The 20,214-nt window shown below is 55.1% G+C and overlaps 1 protein-coding gene across 2 annotated transcripts in view; it reads right to left on the reverse strand.

The window, feature by feature from the left end:
* Alpk3 (alpha kinase 3) overlaps window positions 1–18,637 on the reverse strand; it is a 32,143-nt gene extending 13,506 nt beyond the window's left edge. The window contains exons 1-5 of one of the 2 annotated variants that reach the window (XM_048329869.1): window positions 18,360–18,637; window positions 12,818–12,856; window positions 9,643–9,764; window positions 4,819–4,936; window positions 3,166–4,402 (exon numbers count right to left, since the gene is read on the reverse strand). In XM_048329869.1, the coding sequence (XP_048185826.1) occupies window positions 3,166–4,402; window positions 4,819–4,936; window positions 9,643–9,764; window positions 12,818–12,856; window positions 18,360–18,508 (1,665 nt within the window). In that variant the 5' untranslated portion in view covers window positions 18,509–18,637. The remainder of the gene's footprint in view (window positions 1–3,165; window positions 4,403–4,818; window positions 4,937–9,642; window positions 9,765–12,817; window positions 12,857–18,359) is intronic. The other variant, XM_048329870.1, reaches the window with a different exon arrangement.
* Between the last annotated feature and the right edge of the window lie 1,577 nt (window positions 18,638–20,214).

The following is a 20,214-nucleotide window of genomic DNA, read 5'->3' on the forward strand; positions in this document are numbered from 1 at the left end:
CTACTGGGAACTGTTCCTGGTAGCCATGGCTCCAATTCTGCCTCTCCTACAGAGGGCTCTGTGTCACCGCAGCCCAAGTGACCTTTGTCAAACACATTTCTGATGGGGACACCCAGCTCCCATGAGCTGGGCACTGGTAGCTCACCCCTATAATCCTAGTCGCTGAAGGAGACCTGAGATCTGATCACAGTTCAAAGCCAGCCTGGGCAGGAAAGTCTATGAGATGCTTAACTCCAATGAAACATCAAAAGCTGGAAGTAGAGCTGTGCTTCAAATGGTAGAGCACCAACCTTGAGCAAAAAAGCTCAGAGGCAGCACCCAGGCCCCAAGTTCAAGCCCCAGTATCAGCACACATGTGCGTACATACACACACATACACACATAAACACACACACACACATTCAGTAGGATACAAATATGCAAAAACAAGTTCATCCACTAAGAAGCAACAGCTTAGGAAGCTAGATGCATGCCAAATACATTTTCCACACACATACTTCAAACAAGGTTTAAAACTTAAAAAAATAAAACCATAGAAGGCCTTAGCAGTTTTGTTATTTGTTTTTGTCCTTGTTTTGTTTTCCTTTGCAGTGCTGGAAATAGAATCAGGGGGCCCAGCTAACTGCTCTACTACTGAGCTACACACGCACACACACACACACACACATGTGCACACGTGCGTGCACACACACACACACTCCCCACCCCCTGGCACCCTGGGCTTTTCAGGAGCAATAAATCCAACCTAGACAGCTGGCAGGGCTGCAGCCCCACCCACCTTTGGGAGGGGTGCCCACCTTTGGGGGGTAGGGCAGGACCTCCTGGAGTGGGACTGCCCTTGCCTGTAGGTAGAGATGCCAGATTTGTACACAGATTTGGCCACCAGCCTGGTCACTTTCTAAATGAGCTCCCTGGGGCCCTGGAAGGGTATCTCTATGGACCTGCCCTGCATTCAACCCTTCCAAGAGCCCCTGGACTGCTGTGAACTCCCCGTGGCTCTGCTCAGGACTAGACACAGGGGACAAAAGACAGGGGACAAGAGACAGGGGGCAAGAGACAGGAGCCAGCTCCAGAACCTGCTCTGAGGTCCTTCATTGAGCCTGTGCCACTCCAAAGCCTCCTGTTTTGTTTTGTGTTGTTTTTGCCAGTTCTGGGGCTTGAACTCAGGGCCTGGGTGCTGTCTCTAAGCTTCTTTTTCTGAAGGCTAGCACTCTACCACTTGAGCCATAGCCCCACTTCTGGCTTTTTCTGTATATGTGGTACTGAGGAATCGGACCCAGGGCTTCATGCATGCTAGGCAAGCACTCTACCACCAAGCCACATTCTCAGCCTTTTGTTTTGTTTTTGCCAATCTTAGGGCTTGAACTCCAGGCCAGGGCACTGTCTCTGAGCCTCTTTGTGCTCAAGGCTAGCACTCTACCACTTGAGCCACAGTGTCATTTCCAGCTTTTTTGAGTAGTTTATTGGAGATAAGAGTCTCATGGGAACTTTTCTGCCCAAGCTAACTTCAAACCTCAATCCTCAGATCTCAGCCTCCTGAGTAGCCAGGATTATGGGTGTGAGCCACTGGTGCCCAGCTTCCAATGCCTTCTGAACACAGCCTAACCTCAGTACCCACCGAAGTGAGACTGAGTCTCCATCACCCCTGAACCTCACCCCCTAACCGAGGCTCTCCCACCCTATGAACATCCTCTCTCTTGGCCGCCCCAGGGGTTCAACCACCTTTGCTACCCTTCACCTTTCCCCAGGAAACTGCCTGGCCTCTGCCCTGAGCTCCTCCTGTTCTCCAGAGAGTCCCTGCTCCCAGGCCCCCAGGCCATTTGCCTATCATCGCTTAGGGTTGCCAGGATCAACAAGAAATCCAGGACACCCAGTAAAACTGGAGCAATCCTTTCTTAGTTCAGTGTCCCATCGCCCTTATGTAAGGTGCTGTCTTCCTTCTCTCTAAGCCCCTAGGGCCCTGGGCCCTTCCCCCATGGCAGAGCCCTCCTCTCCTCTCCTCTCAGTCCTGCTCAAGTCCTTGAGGCGGGTGCCACCTGCTTTCTTGCTTTGTTGAGTGCTACCGCTCTCAGCCTCCCCAAAACACAATGCCACACTCGTGTTCCCAAGCAGAACAGCTCGCCCTTGCCTCCCACCTAGTAGTGTTTCACACCACCTGTCATTTATTTCATTCTTAACATGTACCAGGCCCTGAGGAAAGTATGCCCTGGGAAGCTGTGATAATGATGATGATGGTGGTGGTGGTGGTGGTGGTGAAGATTATTTATTTATTTATTTTTGGTCTTGGGGCTTGAACTCTGGACCTGGATGCTGTCCCTGAGCTCTTCAGCTCTACCACTTGAGCCACAGCACCACTTCCGTTTTTCTGGTGGTTATTTGGAGATAAGTGTCTCCCTGACTTTCCTGGCTGGGCTGGCTTTGAACTGCAATCCTCAGATCTCAGCCTCCTGAGCAGCTAGAATTACAGGTGTGAGCCACCAGTGCCCAGTTGTGGTGAAGATGTTATGACTTTCCCAAGACCACACCTTGATATGCAAAGAGGTGGACTTTATCTAAAAACCTCGGGTGAGCCCAGAACGGAGAGAGCTTGGGTTTGTTTGTTGTTGTTGTTGTCTTGTGGTAGGTCTTCCCAGGCTGGCCCTGAACTTGAGACCCTCCTGTCCCAGAGTCTAAGGGCTAGGATTACATTTAGTATTTAATAAATTTTCTGGGGTTGGAGGCCTGGCTCCACTAGTAACAAGCTAGCAAATGAACAAAAGCATCAGGTACCGAGTTCAAGTCTAAATCTCAGACCAAAAAAAAAGAAAGAAAGCAAATTTTCTAATGACCACATGGGTGGAGAGGTGCTGCACACCACAGCACACTCCTGCTGTTCCTCCCCCTCCAAAAACACCAAAACACCGCAGCCCCAACGCAGCCCATCCCCAACCATGGAGGGAAGAGCACCTCCCGCCCCTCCCTCCAGGGCACGGCCCCTTGGCTGTGAAGACACAGCCAAGGCTACACTGCCCTCCTGCCTGGTGCCTGGAGACCAGCCACCTGTGTGGTCCTCTGCCCCTGGCTGGCACTGCTGCCCTCCCCACCCCCATCTATAAATAGCCCCTGGCTGCCAGGCGGTGACGGCCAGTTTCCATGAGCTCAGCTTCCCGAGCTGGAGCCACTCACCTCTCCTGCGGTCCTGGGGCCGGTGCGGCCCTGCCAGGGGCTGTCCCGGGCACCGTGGCTCCGGCGGGCTGGGGGCGTTGGCACCTGGATAGAGGTGGAGGCCGGAGGTGGGGCAGTCCCTGAGCCCTGGGCCCCGTGTTCCGCAGTTGTATTGGGGGGCACAATGCCTGAAGGCTCCCCTTTGGGCTTCGGAGGGGCAAATCTCTTCCTGTTGAAAGGTCGGGGTGGTGGGGGCGCCGGGGAGGGTGTGGGGTGGCTGGGCGCGGTTGGTGCCCCCTCGCCTCTAGCCTTGATGGCTTCCTTCCCTGAGGTACTCAATCCGGGTGCCCTGGTACTCAGGGGTGGGGACTCCTCCACCCCCTGCAGCCTGTGTGCCTGGGTGCTCTCCATATACATGTCCTTCAGGGAGAAATACACCTCTGGCTCTGCACCTGGGCCTGGGCTGGGGGCCGGGGTGTCCCGGCCTTTGTCCTGAGTACCAATCAGGGAGGCTGGCTTCCCAGTGTGTTCTGCCCCATTAGCCCCTGGCCCCCCGGCTGGGCTGCCTCTAGGCTGGGCCTGGGCCTGCTGCGCGGCCCTGGGCCCCGGTACCCCGCAGGGATCAGGTTTGGTGGAGTCTGGGCTGCCATTCTCTGAAGGGCGCTGGCTGAGGGCTGCCTTGTCTGGCTCTGTCCTCCTCGGGCTGGGCTTCGATTCCTCATCTTTCCTTTTCTTCTTGGCCCCGGTCTCCTTCTGGGGGGCTCTCTGAGGTCTCAGCTCCATGGCTTCACAGATGTAGGTCAGCAAGCCATGTTCCCCATCTTCTCCATTCTCTGGGGCCGGCTCCCCATTGGTGGGAGCCTCTCCAGGAGCAAAACTGTTGATGAGGCCCAAGCCTGGGTGCTGGGCGGACTCCATCTCCCCCTCCTGCCAAGCAGCTGGGGTCCCATCCTCAGCCTCCTGAGCAGGGGTGGGGGGGACCTGCACCTCAGCCCCGCTGAGCCTCCGCTTCCGCTGGAAGCGGTCGGGGCTGAGCTTACGCAGTGCCTCAGCCTCGTCTGCAGCCTCAGGCCCCTGCCGCCAGCTCTGCCCCATCTCCCGCATCTTGGCCGCAGCCTTGCGCTTCAACTTGGCGAACCAGCGCTGGTGGATCTTGTACTCAGTCATGGTGCCAACCTCCAAGACCCCCGAGCAGGACACGATGCCCTTCGTGTTCCGGGCAGAGGCTTGGTAGATGGCAGCATCGTCTTCTTGACACCTAGAAGGGGAGCACAAGCTATCACCTCTCCCTCTCAGGCCCAGCCTCCCAGAACCGGTCTGCGGGCCCTCTCCACCCAGGCCCCACCCTCACTATGCATCCTCCTCCCTTGAATTAGAGGAAACTGAGGCCAGGAGAGAGTGGCGGCCGACCAAGGCCACGCTGTTCCATGAGGAATTAGCCCCGGGCTCAGCTCCCTGCCGGAGCAGGTGACAGTCCTCGGAGGAGCGATGATGACATGGTTGCTGTTTTTGGCAGCCAACCTCATGGAAAATGTTTCTGTGGGTCAGGACCTCGTCTGTTTGCACTCACCTCTTCTGTCAGCCACCTTCCCATACCGCCCTCGGGAGTCCCCCAGCGAAGAGCAGGAGCAGTGAGCCTCCGGCAGGGCAGAGCAGAGCAGGTGTGTCCCTCACCTGTACAGCTGCAGCGTGTGGCGGTTACCCTGATGAGTGATCTGGTATTTTGGCAAGCCACAGTAACGGTCCAGCTCCATGTCATCCTTATACCATGTCACCTCGGGCTCGGGGTATCCTGAGAAGGAAGGGGAGCCTGGGTTACAGCAGGGTGAGTTCCAGAGCAGAGGGAGGAGACTGCAGGCTCTGGCTGAGCCTGGCCGCCTGAAGAGCAGGACTGGACCACCTCCCCCAGGCCTTCTGGAAGCCCACCCAGGGCTAAGCTCCATTCCAGAAGCCAGAACCCGCCAAAGCTTGAGCCATTCCCCCTTCTGTGGGAAGGAAAACATGGAGGAGGAATTTTCTAGCCTCCTAGCAGGGTGGGGACTGAGGACTTTCCAGAAGGTGTTGACTAGTAGTGGCCTATCCCACATCACCATTGTCATAAGGGCTCAGCCCCACAAGTCCCCTTCCCAAAGCCCCACCGTCCCATGGCTGTTAAGAGCTCTCTTTTTTTCATTCCAACTTCTTAAGCTGTATTACTTAACAACATAGCTAACATCCATCCATCCATCCATCTGTCCATCCATCCATCCATCCATCCATCCGTCTGTCCATCCACCTATCTATCCGTTTATCCACCCACTCATCCATCCATCTATTCATCCATCTGTTCATCCACCCACCCATCCATCCATCCATCCATTCATCCATCTGTTCATCCACCCACCCATCCATCCATCCATCTATCCACTCATCCATCTGTCCATTCATCCATCCGTCCAATACCTTTTTTTTGCCAGTCTTGGGGCTTGAACTCAGGGCCTGAGCACTGTCCCTAGCTTCTTTTGGCTCAAGGCTAGCACTCTACCACTGGAGCTACAGCACCACTTCCAGCCTTTTCTGTATGTGTTACTGAGAAATCAAACCCAGGCCTTCACGTATGCAAGGCAAACACTCTACCATAAGCCACATTCCCAGCCCCATCCAATACCTTTATCTACCCACCCTGGTCCTGGAGTGGGGCCAGTAGAGGTTATCTACCCAGCCCCTTCTCTGCAGGGGCCCCCAGCCCACCTCACTGCCATGTCATTCTCCTCACTGACCTCGCTGTTCCATCCTGTCCTCTCTTCAGCTCCTTCTCACCACCACAGGCAGAGTGAATCTTGTGAAATAAAGTTAGCACAAGCTCACTTCTGCTCCCTTGTCTCTCGGCCCTTGGGGTCTGGCCCCATTACTGCCCAGCTTCTCCTCCTCTTCCCCTGCCCCACAGTTCTGCTGGTTCACCTCTACCACATCCTCACAGAGGACTCCACAGTCCTGGCAAAAACAGCGCCTCCCTCTCCCCAGCACCTCCTAGGGCTCTGAATTCCTTTGTTTTTCTTCCCAGAGTACAGGATGAAATGAGCTCATCCAGCCCACCCCCCACCCCACCCCAGGGAGTACAGCCGGGATCTGTGTCTAACACTGCTGGGTCCCCAGTTCTTAGAATGGGACCTGATATGGAGTCAATGCTGATGAAATATTTATAGATGAAAACTCAGCGGTGGGTGGAGAAGGGAGCAATCCCTGGGGATTGCTGGGGAGAGGGAAGGCCTTTAGAGTGAGTGGCATTTGACTTGAAGGATGACAGGATTTTAGAAAATGTGGGTTTAGGTCCTCCCGTCTCCTCCAGCTAGCTCCAGCCTTCACTTCCTCCATACACAGGACCTGACGCTGTCTCTCCTGCTAGAAGCAGGCCTCACTTGGGCAGAAATGGTCTCTTGTTCACCACTACATCTCCACCAGCATTAAACAGTGTCTTGTATGTAGTAGATGCTTAATAAAGACCAGTTGAGTCAGGTGCTGGTGCTCACATCTGTAATCCCAGCTACTCAGGGGGAATCACAAAGATCTAAAGGATCGGGCTGGGGATATGGCCTAGTGGCAAGAGTGCCTGCCTCATATACATGAGGCCCTGGGTTCGATTCCCCACCACCACATATACAGAAAACGGCCAGAAGTGGCGCTGTGGCTCAAGTGGCAGAGCAAAAAGAAGCCAGGGACAGTGCTCAGGCCCAGAGCCCAAGCCCCAGGACTGGCAAAAAAAAAAAAAAAAAAAAAAGATCTAAAGGATCCTAGTTTGAAGCCAACCTGGGCAGAAAAGTTTCAAGACTCCATTTCCAACTAGCCAGCAAAATGCCAGACTGGAGGCATGACTCAAGTGGTAGAGTGCCTGCCATAAGGGAGAAAGCCAATCAAAAGTCCAAAGCCTTGAGTTCAAGCCCGAAGGCTGACACACGCAGACCTTTGGGTGAGCAAGAAGAGGAATAAGGGAGTGAAGAAAGCAAGGTGGGAGCAGGGCATGAACGACAGAAGACCAGTGAGCAGCTGGGGAGGGCAGCGCCAAGGGCATGCTGGGAAATGCGACAGGGGCAGGGGAGGCGAAGCTGAGGGACGCGGCCAGGAACAGCTCAGGCAGCCCTGGCTGTAAAGTGAGCCCCATGTTTCCACTGTGAGTAAAGCCCTGGTTACATCACTGCGCATGTGTCTGTGGCCAGCACAGGTGTCGGCCCGTCCTGAGGGATGACCTCATCCCTCAGGACTACCCTCTGGCCCCAGGAACCTGCCCAGCCCCCAAGCATCTGAGTCCAGCTAGACCCGAGTGCATTTGAATGGACGGCACAGCCCCCACGCTGGCTCATCACACACACCCTCATGCCGCCATGGCAGTGGGGGCTTGGGGCAGTACGGGAGAATGCATTGCTTGTCCCTGGAAATTGTGAATGATGTCATAAAACACACAGAGGCGGGAGTGTGGTTCATTCACTCTCGGCTGTACACATGTACAAAACCTAGTGCACGTATGCAGGAGGTGCGTGTGTGTGTGCACAACTAAGGTGCCTGCATGTGTGCAAGCCATGTGCCAGGTATGTGCACATACAAGATGCACATGCATGTGCAAGCTGTGCACATACAGGCCAGGCATGTGTACCTACGAAGCCATGCATGTACACGCTGTTGGACAGAGCACTCACATAAGCTTGGAGAAGCGGACAGGCAGGGAGAACAGATTCAGCGGGTTCCAGACAGCCAAGCCCTAAGCTAGGGGTGGGGAAACTGAGAGATACTCTTTTTTTTTTTTTTTTGGCCAGTCCTGGGCCTTGGACTCAGGGCCTGAGCACTGTCCCTAGCTTCTTCCCGCTCAAGGCTAGCACTCTGCCACTTGAGCCACAGCGCCGCTTCTGGCCGTTTTCTGTATATGTGGTGCTGGGGAATTGAACCCAGGGCCTCGTGTATCCGAGGCAGGCACTCTTGCCACTAGGCTATATCCCCAGCCCCTGAGAGCTACTCTTTGAACACCAGAATATCCCCACAAGATGGAAGAGTTGGCAGCCACAGGAAAGAGGTGCTTCAAAAGCCCTTAGAAACATGTCTAGGAGTGGTGGTCCACATCTGTAATCTCAGCACTCAAGAGGCTGAAACAGGGTTATGAGTTCAAGGCTACCCTGGGCTACATAGTAAGACCCTGTGTTATAAACCAAAACAAGCAGACCGAAGGTAGATAAATGTCTGACCCTGGGCCTACTTCACACCAGTGGAGCTGCTCTCTCCTCACAGTAGTCAGAGTGAGGTTTGTTGCCAATATGTTGAGTTCTGCCCTGAAGGTAAGAGCAAGACTGTCTGACAGAATGGCAGACATTATAAAATAAGCCCACCCTGCGCTCCCATCTGCATAACTCCCAGAAAAACCTCTCACTGGGAACCCAGCAGGTCCAAGAAGAAGCTACAGGAATAAACTTGAGAGGACCCAGAACCCGCTCCACTAAAGACCCAAGTTATTCCCCCAACCGTCTTTGCATAGCATTGGAAGTGCGTGAAGCTATGTGCATGTACTAACTTGGTGAAATGGCATTTCATGTTCTTTAAACGATGGCAGATATTCTGACTAGAGAAAAGGCGAGGGCCTGAGGAGTGGGGAGAGCCCTGGGCTTTTCTAGGAAACCGATGGAAACTCCTTGGAACAGGGGACAAGTGTGAAGATGCTACAAGGGAAAAACATCGCCTTCCCTGGCAGCTGCCACCGCCGGCTTCCTCCCAAAGAACTGCGGACAGTGGAGAGACACCCCACGGTGGGGCCCATTGCACCACATAAGCACCTCGGGGCCACCAAAGTTCTCAGCCTGCACTGAGGGGTTCCAGGCAAGAGGCATAGCTGCTCGTGGGGCTCCCTGGCTAGCTGGAGTGGACCAGTCCCCAGGATCAGAGAATGTCACAACTGGAAACCACACAGACCCCAGACTAGCCAAAACACAGGCTCTGAGAGAGCACCAGGACCCAGGGTCCTGAGATGGGTGTCTAGAAAGGGGTAGAACACTCTGCGGGTGGGGGCCTGCAGGCCCTGAGCCAGGGCAGAATGGTCCCAAGGGTGGTTGGGGTGGTCCATGGTGGTGTGGTGCCTGCTGCTTCCATGGTGGGGTGGGAGGGGTCCTCTGCTTCCCACTCGGCCCAGCCTGAGTGACATGAGCCACCACAGCCTCCATTCCTAGCGGTCACTGGTTCTCACAGCGCTGCCGTGGATAACAAGCCCCCCCCCCCCCCACGCAGGGAGCGCCTGTGATCACCCCTAGTGTTCAGACAAGGCAGCCAATCCTATGGCACACAGTGTGACCTCCTGGACACAGCGTGAGCACACGGGAGACAGTGGAACCGCGCCAGCCCTCACCAACCCTCAGGCTCCTCACTCCCATGCCACACCCTGCCATGGTGGAGAGGACTCGATGGAGATGTGGCTTTGAGCCCACAGCCTCGCTGTGTGTGGTGTTCGTGGCTCCTGTGGACTGGGCTGTGGGCAGGGGCCATTACCTGTGACGATGCAGGTGAAGCGGACGTCGCTGTCCGCGGACACAGCCCGCGACTTGAGCGTGGTCTCGAAGAGCGGCTGGGTCTCCTCGGTCAGCTGCGCGATGATGGAGCAGAAGGTGCTCCTAGGAGAGGCAAAGCGTGTCAGAGCCGCTGCCGGGCCGCATTCCCCCGGCGAGGCCCAGTTTCCTGGTGCCAGCGTCGGGTGAGCCTCCGAGAGGGGTCCCCAGAGAGAGGGGCCTCTGTGCACGCCACAGAGGGAAAAGCCAGGCAACCCTCAAGGATGCAGGCAACCCGAGAACTCAGGACCCCCTCCCGGAACTTGGGCTCAAAACACAGCTCTGTGTCCATGAGCATAGACTACAGCAGGCAAAAAGGAGATGGCCAGTGCCAGGGGTCTTGACCCAAAGGGGGATGGGAAAGCCAGCTGTGGGCGCCACAGGCCAGGCCACAAGCACATCTACTCCTGCAGAAGCCAGGGCGCCAGGTCCTCATGACAGAGTCACCTGGAGCTCAAGGTGGTCCCCAACTCACCGACAATCCTCAGGCTCACAGTCCATAGGAAGACAACCATGTGCCACACCCCGCATGGGCCAGCAGGGACACCACATCCCCAGACACGAAGCACAACCACATAGCCAGATGGGTGGCACCCAAGCCGTGCCCTTCCCCCACACCCCTCCACCCCCTGCACACACTCCGAGCAGCAGGGAAGACGGTGAGGGGGCCGTGAACTGAGCAGGAGGATGTGGAAAAGAACAAACCATTCCAAGATGCCTTTCTCTGGGCCCCAAGGAAGGTGTGACCCTGAGGAAGGGCCATGCTTGTCTGCCCAGGACTCGGCCCTGGGCCATTGTGGGTGTGTGAAGGCATGCAAGCAGACGGCACATCGCACATCCCCCTTCACCCTTGGTGGAGAGGGCTCTGAATTCAGTGCAGCTCTACTGTGAATCACATTGTGCCTTTGGGGTCCAAGAAGAGCATCTGGAAACCAGAGAAGCTTCCGGGCTGGTGGGGACCCTGGCTGTGGTTTCTTCACAGGGATGCAGAGCGGGGCTGGTCAGAGGTCTCCCCACCAAATCCATCCACATGAGGAACTTCGTGCACCCTGAATACTGCGTAGGCCAGGGCACCCTGCAGCAGCTCCCTTCTCTTAGAAATCGCTTGTGGAATAAACTTTCCTTCCTTCTTAAGTCACTCCAAAATATAGCATCCTTTGGGATGGAGGCTACCCACTAACTTTCTTTTTGTTTGTCTGTCTGTCTTTCTCTCTTTCTTTCTGAGATAGTTAGTATCTTGCTCAGGCTGGCCTAGAACTTGTGATCCTCCTGCATCAGCTTTCTGAGTAGCTAGAATTTGTAGGTTTGAAAATAGTTTTTGTTATCATACAAATATCAATTTCTGCCTCGGGGAGGGGCATACCAAATCTTAATGATAATTTTGAGAAATGTCTGGGTCCAACAGAACCCAACTTCTATGATACTGTAATGAATGGGAAAGATCCCTGGCTGTGGCCTCCCTTCATAACTGAAATCCTACCTTGTCTTCAAACATAAGGGATCTTGGGTAAGTCCACGAGTATTCCTCCAGCTTCTACTCAAATGGCTTCAAGAAAACTCAGAGGCGGGCTGGGAATATGGCCTAGTGGCAAGAGTGCTTGCCTCATATACATGAAGTCCTTGGTTCAACTCCCCAGCACCACATATACAGAAAATGGCCAGAAGTGGCGCTGTGGCTCAAGTGGCAGAGTGCTAGCCTTGAGCAAAAAGAAGCCAGGGACAGTGCTCAGGCCCTGAGTCCAAGCCCCAGGACTGGAGGAAAAAAAGAAAGAAAGAAAGAAAAGAAAACTCAGAGGCAAGAGCTGAGTGTAGGGTTCATGTTTATAATCCCCACCAACCCAGTAAGGATGAGGAGTTTGAGGCCAGCGTAAGCTATATAGCAAGATTCTCTCTCTCTCTCCAAAAAGGAAATGCTCTAGCATATTTACTTATTTTACTACCCTCTTGGTATGGAAAAGAACACATCCTCCCAAACTTTTAAGCTATGTTATAAAAATACTAATGTTGGCAAACTCTGAGGAATGCTCTCCCTTTGGGGAGGTCACTGTCCCATTTCACTAGACGGCATACAGCTTCCTGGGCCTGTCTTCCAGAGTGCCCAGATGTGGGATGGACTCCAAGCGTGCCCTGCCCAGCCCCTAGGAAGCCAGGAGGCCCATGCACATCTGGAAACCATCTTCCCACCTGGATACCTTGTTCGTAGCCCTTCCAACTCCATGGCTTCAGGAAGGAGGACAGCACAGACTGACCATGTGTCCCACCAGCACCACCAGAAAACTGGATTTCCTGCTCAAAAATCAGGCCTCGCCCTTGGGTTCGGTGGGTCCCTTGCTGGGCACAAGCTCCCACCCTCTTTTCCAGCACTATCCTCCCTTGCATTATGGGGAGCCACTCAGAGCAGCTTCCCCATCCAGGCTCCAGGCCTGAGCTCAGCTCTTCAGAAACCTTCCTCTGTGTGAGGCACCCCGGTGCTCTCCCCCCAAACCTGCCACAGCCTGGGACGAAGCCCTGGCATGGGATGGGGACATGTCCCTAACTCTGAGCCAGGGCCAGAGAGCCAGGGCCAGAGCGCTGTCCCAGCCTGGGAGGCCAGAGGACAGCACTCCAGGCAGCAGGCCTTCACCAGGGATCACTAAGGCCCCACCTGGCTCTAGAGCAGGCTCAGAGAACCAGCCAGGGTGGTAATGGTGTGGCCTCAGCTCTGAGTCTGCAGGAGTAGGGAGGGGGTCAAAAGAAAGTTCCAAGGAAGAACTTGAGAGACTACAGGGGGAAATGTGAAAGAGGCAGGGATGGTGACTAGAAGATGATGGACAGGCAGCAACCCTTGGCACAGAGAACCCAGGATGGGCAAGGGCACGAATCATGTGACTGGTGGTTATGGCTCTGTCACCATGGCAATGGCTCTGTCACCATGGTGTCTGTTCCCAGGGCGCAGAGATGGCATTGCATCCATCTTAGGCCCCTCTCAATGGCCCATGCAAGCATCAAGTCTAGTCCCGAGTGAGTGCCCCGCCCCCCCCCAGCCCCTCTCACCCCATGCGGCTGAGTTAGTGCACGAGCAGTCACCCTGAGGCCCCTCAAGGCCCAGAACCAAGAACTGATGCAGTGTGCGTTTTTACCTTCCAGAGCTGGGGTGAGACAACCGGATGCTTGATAAGCTAAGCAAAAACAGCAAATGGAATCATTAGGCCAGAAAGCAAGGAGAGGAGGAGAGCAGATCAACAACAGTCGCCCGGTATCTCTCGGCCACCATCTGGGGCCCAGAGGCCTTTCTATTAAAAGGGACCAGCTGTCTCAGCTGGCCCGCGACGGTTAGCAAGTGGCCTCACCACTGGACACCAGCCGATCTGAAATCAAGAGCTCGTTAAGGGCGGCAGAACCCAGGAAATCGGTTAGGCAGGAAGGAGGCTCCGGGCTGGGCTTTGAGAAAGGTGTGTCTTCGCCTCCCAGAGGGAGCCCTATGCCCGGTCCACCCCATGGCATACCAGCCTGCAGGCTGCTTCAACAATCCCGCACACATTCCTGGAAATCTCCAGACAGGGAGCTGACAGGAGACAGGTGGCTTGGGACAGCACCCTCCATTAATGTGTTAAAGTACAGTTAAACAGCCAGGCAGACCAGCTGGGGGAGTGAAGAAGAGGAGAAAGACAAAGCAGTTAATTCAGCAAGGCTTGGGCGGGGGGGAACACCAGCTCTTTCAGACCAGTACAAGGCCCACCCTGCCTGGAGGATGGGCTGAGCTGGAGGCCAACAAGGGGGCCCCTGAGGACCACATGGGCTGTCCTGGCTCCAACCCTTTCCCCACACCTACAGGAACTCACTAGTGGGACCAGGGACCCACTGGGACCCATTGGGAGATGGCAGGGGTTAACCCACCCAATCTCCCTCCTTCAGCTCTCCCTACCAGCCTGTGCACTGGCACTTATATGCTTCAAGATTCTCTCTTTCTCTCTGTCTCTCTGTCTCTCTCTCTGTCTCTCTCTGTCTCTCTCTCTGTCTCTCTCTCTGTGTCTCTCTCTGTCTCTCTCTCTCTGTCTGTCTGTCTCTCTGTCTCTCTCTGTCTCTCTCTCTTTGTGCTAGTCCTGGGGCTTGAACCCAGGGCCTGGGCACTGTCCTTGAATGCTCTACCATTTGAGTCACAGATCACTTCTAGCTTTTTGGTGGCTAACTGGAGATGAGTCTGATTGACTTGGATGCCTGAGCTGGCTTTGAACCTCAGTCCTCAGATCTCAGTCTCCTGTGTAGCTGGGATTACAGGCGTGAGCCACCAGCACCCAGCAAGACTCCATCTCTTCAAGACCACAAAACCAGACTCACCCTCCCCCCCAAACCTGGCTGCCCATCCAGTGCTACTGGGTTTGTGTTTACTCACAGCAGCTCCCAAACTCCTGAGCTCAGAACTGACATCCTGGACTCTACCCCTCAACAATTCTTGGCTAGTCTTTCTCCGTTCCTTTCCACCCCAGCTTGTGCTAGACTCCAACCTGACCCTGCGGCTCCATGTTTGTTATCAGTCCAACACAGCACTCCTCTGAATAAAATACTGCCCATACCCCCACTCAAGTCTGTGGTTCAGCAGTGAAGGCCCTCCCTAATGTGCTGACAGCACCCACGCACATGCATGCACGTACACACGCACACACACACACATACACACAAACAAACACACCTAATTACGGGGCTCTCTCCTTCCCAACACTCGGGCTGCTGGAGCCACCCTCATCCCTAAGTGACGGAGACATGTCCCTGGCCTTCGCTCCTCTCCTTCCTCTGCTCAGCTACGTCCCTCCCACCCCATCTTCAGATCTGACTCTTCAGAGCTCTAGACTCGCTGGCGTAGTGCAAGGCATATTGTTCTATGAAGGGAGAGACACAGGGAGGAAGATGGGGAGAGGAAAGGAGAAAAGCACTTTCTAAAGAAGGTTGATCATGCCCCACAAAGGGTGCTGCTGCTTCTAGAGAGGTTGAGGCTGGCAGGAAGGTGGCCCGGCTTAGCGCTCTCCCAGAACCTGACTTGGTTCTGAAGTCCTGGCCAATGCCATCCCTTCCTGACTGCAGACTTGCACTGTCCCTCTCCATAGAACTGGGGGACTCTTCTGGCTCTGCATCTGGGGTTCTGGGAAGGAGATGGGGAGTCCGCTTTGTAACTTAGAAAAAGACAGGTTCCCCTGCACGCAGGCGAGGGCTCGAGCTAGAACTGTGAGCCTCCTCCCTGGCTCTACCAGCCCATTCCAGTTAGGCTGTGCTCACATGATGGCTGGTTTGGGAGTTCCGGGCTGTCGGAGGCTCCCTGTCTTCAGAAGGGGGAAGACTGTAGCCAGGCTGCTTGGGCCAGAGTAACAACGCCCCCCCCCCCCCCACACACACACCTCGCCTTTGAGTTGGTCAGAACAGATGCGTCCAATGTGGAGCAGAAGACTTTAAAGAACTGGAGGGCTGGGAATATGGCCCAGTGGCAAGAGTCCTTGCCTCATATACATGAAGCCCAGGGTTTGATTCCCCAGCACCACATATATAGAAAACAGCCAGAAGTGGCACTGTGGCTCAAGTGGCAGAGTGCTAGCCTTGAGCAAAAAAGAAGCCAGGGACAGTGCTCAGGCCCTGAGTTCAAGGCCCAGGACTGGCAAAAAATAATAATAATAATAAAGAATAACTGGAGGGGGCTGGGAACTTGCCTAGCATGCATGAAGCGCTAGGTTCAAATCCTCAGTACCACATAAACAGAAAAACCCAGAAGTAACACTGCAGCTCAAGTGGTAGAGTGCTAGCCTTGATCAAAAAAGCTCAGGGGGCTGGGGATATGGCCTAGTGGCAAGAGTGCTTGCCTCGTATACATGAAGCCCTGGGTTCAATTCCCCAGCACCACATATACAGAAAATGGCCAGAAGTGGTGCTGTGGCTCAAGTAGCAGAGTGCTCGCCTTGAGCAAAAGAGAAGCCAGGGACAGTGCTCAGACCCTGAGTCCAAGCCCCAGGACTGGCCAAAAGAAAGAAGCTCAGGGGGCTGGGGATATGGCCTAGTGGCAAGAGTGCTCGCCTCGTATACAAGAAGCCCTGGGTTCGATTCCCCAGCACCACATATACAGAAAATGGCCAGAAGTGGCGCTGTGGCTCAAGTGGCAGAGTGCTAGCCTTGAGCAAAAGGAAGCCAGGGACAGTGCTCAGACCCTGAGTCCAAGGCCCAGGACTGGCAAAAAAAAAAAGAAAGAAAGAAAGAAGCTCAGGGACAGTGCCCAGGCCCTGAGTTCAAGCCCCAAGACTGAACCAAAAAAGAAGAAGAAGAAGAACTGGAGGTGTGACTCAAGTTGTAGAGCTCTTGCTAGGCAAGCACAAGGCCCTGAGCTCCAATCCTAGTACAAAAAAGGAAGGAAGGAAGGAAGGAAGAAAATTTTAAATAACTCTATAAGGCAGACATGGTGTGCATGTAATCCCAGCATTTGGGAGGCCATGGAAGGAAGATCATGAGTTCAAGTTCTTCATGTCACCCTCAGGGCCCAGAAGGAAGTGTCTGCTCATGAGGAGCAACATTTCTAACAGAACCAGGACTGGTACTGGAGCTGAGGGACATGAAAAGCCTGCAAAAAGTTCTGACCTGATGCCTCAGTTTCCCCCAAAGCCCTACACAACCTGCCTGACTCAAGCTGAACAGCAGAGGCTGGTTCTGTGGCAACACCAGGGTTCTGCAGCCCCTCTGGGCCCTCCTGGACCAGGACCTCAACAAAATGAGCAGGCAGGGATTTCGGGGGCTTCTGGGTGTTCATAAAAGCTGGTTGGTTAGACTCGCCTCCACTCAACTGCATAGTTCCCTGACCTCCTCTGGCCTCCCCCACCCCTGCCTTCCTAAAGGAAGGGGTAAAGTCCCTAAGGTGGACCGGAGATGGCACCGAGCAGTACAGTTTGGGGGTACCCTCTGCCTGACTCTGACCTCTGAAGTAGAGTGGACTGGCTGCACCTGGTAGCGGCACCGAGCCAGGGTGGGAGACCATGGAGAAACAGATCCCAGCTCCTGCCCCCTCTCCAGGGTCAGCCTGTCCTCATGAGACCCAGGACAAAGGTACCTCAAGACTCCATGACAGATTTGTGTAAGGGTGGACCCAGGAAATGCAGGAGCCAAAATGAGTAGGAACAGAATTTGCGTCTCAGTCCCTGGGGTGAACAGGGTTCAGTTGGCCGGATCCCCAGGGGACCCCTTTTCTCTGTCTCTGCCAACGCCACAGCTGGCAGTTGCTTTGAGGGATGGGGCGTGTGACCGCCTCCTTCCGCACAAGTCACATTGTGCCAGAGTCCCGGGCCAAGCAAAATTTTGGGGGGCAGCTGTGGCCAGCTAAAGCCAAGAACTAGAAAAACTCTCTCACTGCTTCTGTCCTGTGCCTCTAAATACTTACAGAGCCTTCTTTTGAAAGCACCCCACTGAAGCCCAAGGGCGCTGGCTGGGCATGTCTGTCCCCCGAAGCCCTCAGCTTGCATGGGCTTGAGTTCATCAGAAGTGAAAGGGCAGTGTCTAACACACGATGCTCAGCCCCACACAGCCTTGCTCCCAATGCCCCTGCCTCTCTGTTACCAGCCTCTCTTCCTCCCTTCCTCCATCACTGCTGTCTTTCCTCGTCCTGGTTCCTAGACAAAGCCCAGAAGAGTTGTGGGGATGTGTGGAAGTGTGCAGCTCCCTCACCAGGGACCAGAGTAAATGCCCAGGTTTCATTACAGTGTTTGTTTCCATGGGTCGGTACTTAGGAAAAGGGGCTTTTTTTTCCTGGCAGCCAAGGGCCGGTAGAGTCTGACTCAGTCCCTAACACCAGCCCTCAGCCCAGCCCAGCCATGTGACGCCATTTGACAAGTTTTATGCAGAAACAGGTTCCGGTTACATGTGAACCTTCCCAGCTCCAAGGTCAATAGGACTCAGCCAATCCACGAGGAATGTCCTTGATGCCAAGTTTTGTTTTGGTTTGGATTTTTTTTTGTGTGTGTTCTTTTGCGTACAGAAAACAAGAGATAGTGTCTCCGAGGACCGGCTTGTTTTCCACATAACACACAACAAGCCAGATCCTAGGCCTAAGAAACAAACACTATGCCAATAACCAGATGGTCACATTTCCCTTTGGAAATGGCCTCTAGTGCGGAGGGAAACTGAGCGGCCCAGAGGGGCCAGGAAGTGTCTGTCTCCATGGCGATGCAGGTGTCCTTGGGTCTGTATTGTCTATTGTCTGGGGTCTGAACACAAAGCCTCCACGTTAACTTCTTTAACTCTTGGAAGACCATTGAGAGGCACCTATACCCCCAACCCTCTCACCCCAAAACAACCTGGACAGGGCAATTGGCACACTAGAGCTGAAACTCTCAACCCTTGTGTCCCAGGCCCATACCGGAGGGCACCCTTTCACTTCCAGCCCCCACTGACACCACACGCAGCCACCTCCCCTCCAGCAGGAATTCCAGCCCTGCTCCTTATCACTCCTGGTGGAATCTAGGCCCTGGGTAGCCAGGCTAGGGAGATAAGGAGAGCCTTGAAGTCACCCCAAATAGGGCCTGGCCCAGCCAGAGGCCTTGAGGGGGTCACTAGAACTGCCCAGGGCCCAAGGGCCCCCCACACACACACACACCAGACCCGGCACCTGGGGGCCAGACCACCATGGCCTCCAGGGCCTGCACCTTCTGGGCCACTCACCTGGTTTCGGGCCGCACGCTGAGCAGGTAGCTGCGGCTGGTGGGGCCGGGGGTCCACACAGGCCCATCGTCTTCACCATCACCCCCTGCTCCAGTCTCAGCATGGCCCCCCAAGGCCCATCCCCGGCTCACGGCCCTGCGCGACCCCATGGCTCTGCCTGCAGCCGCCTCCGCCCCGCTCCAGGCCCCAAGTGGCTCATGCCCCTATTTATAGCCGGCCGTCACCTGCTGCTGTCCCTCCCCCATGGCGGCCTGGCCCGCCCTGCCAAGGGGGCTCAGGAAGGGTGAGGACAGCCCTGCCTGGTCACCAGGACCTGAGCCCGCTACCTGCTGGCTCCCTTGGTTTCCCTATAAGGAAGTTTCCCAGAGGAGACCCCAGGAAAGAGGGGGCCTGGGAGGGAGGCATAGAGACAGGGGCAGACAGAGAACAGCCCCTTCTGGAGGCAGCCTGACCTTGACGGGGCCTGCCTCCACTTCTGTACAGCCCCACTTCCGGTGGCTGGAGCAGATCCGTGTCTGAGGGGAAAATGGGCTGAGTCCTATCACCCAGAAAAGTGATTCGATCATTCAACTAAGTTCAGAACAAGGTGCTAAGCACCCAGTGCTTAAGACCTGGTACTACCCATTGGGATATTCTGCCTTTTCTCCCTCATCCCACATCTCCAAGAGCATTGGGGAAGTGCAGGGACCTGGAAGATAGAGGTGCCACCCCTCTCCTCTCCATACTGACACCCCTTCCCCAGGCAAACCAACCTAAGCTATGCCAAGTTCTTCATCAAAACATTCGTAGGTAGGCTTGGGAAGGAAAGCCAGGGCATGGGTGGCAAAGCTGAGCAGGGTGTGGTTGGTCCCAGGCTGGAGCAGTCATTTTTCCCCTCTCCACTCCCTGTACAGCTCGCTCACAGCTCACGCCCGGACGTTAACCAGATCGAAGTGGGCATGGGCTAAGCATACAACCCAACACTTACCCCATGTTCCTTAGCTTCCAGGATGCCACTTGGCACTCCTTCTCCTCCACCTGTGCTCCAGAACGGCTAGGTCACACCATGTGCTGGCGGGCCCCTGCCCTGACAGCAAGTCCATGGGCCTCATCCTCTCAAGCCTTCCTCTTTGCTTCCCAATCAAAGGCCCACCCCTGAAACCTGGTCACCAGGAATTCTCCCACCCCTCTAATGCCAGCTCTGGGCTTCACCTCACCTCTTCTAACACTTCTGCCTTCCGGCATCTCTGATGTACTCACCCCAGCCCCAGGTGCACTGTGCAGAGCAGACAGGAACTTCAGCTCTACTTCCCTTCTAATCACATGGCACTAGACCCTCAACTCTCTTGGGCTGACCTTGCTCCAGACAGGGCCAAGGTTTCTGGTGTCCAACCAAGGCCAGTGTTTCACAGTTTGACAACCCTCCACCTTCCTCTCCTTCCAGTGGCCAACCATTCCTTCAAAGCACAGAGGACAGGGAGGACACTGGGCAAGGATGCACATCCTGGATGACAGCCCACTGTCCTCTGGGTGCCCCCAAACTTCTGTGGTCATCACCCACCTGGCCTTTCTCCCTGCAGCTTATGACGATTATCACATGCTTGCCTTTCCTTCTCTACCCTTCCCTACACTATCACCAGTCTCTGGAGAAGCAGGGGTGGTCCAGGCAGGCAGGGCATCTGCACTGTCCAGGGACTCCAGCCCGAGGGAACATGTTTCGCCTGCTGGCGGCAGTCCATGCCAGTCTCCGGCAGCCCAAATCTGTCCTGAGGCTGCAGGAGGTGTCCAGCCTCGTGAGAGTGTGGGAACAACAGCCAGTCTCTCTCTACTGGCTGAAACACAGAACCCCTTCAACAGCTCCAGGCACACGGTGGCA

This window comes from Perognathus longimembris, chromosome 20 (assembly GCF_023159225.1).
Source record: "Perognathus longimembris pacificus isolate PPM17 chromosome 20, ASM2315922v1, whole genome shotgun sequence".
In the NCBI taxonomy this organism is placed as follows: Eukaryota; Metazoa; Chordata; class Mammalia; order Rodentia; family Heteromyidae; genus Perognathus; species Perognathus longimembris.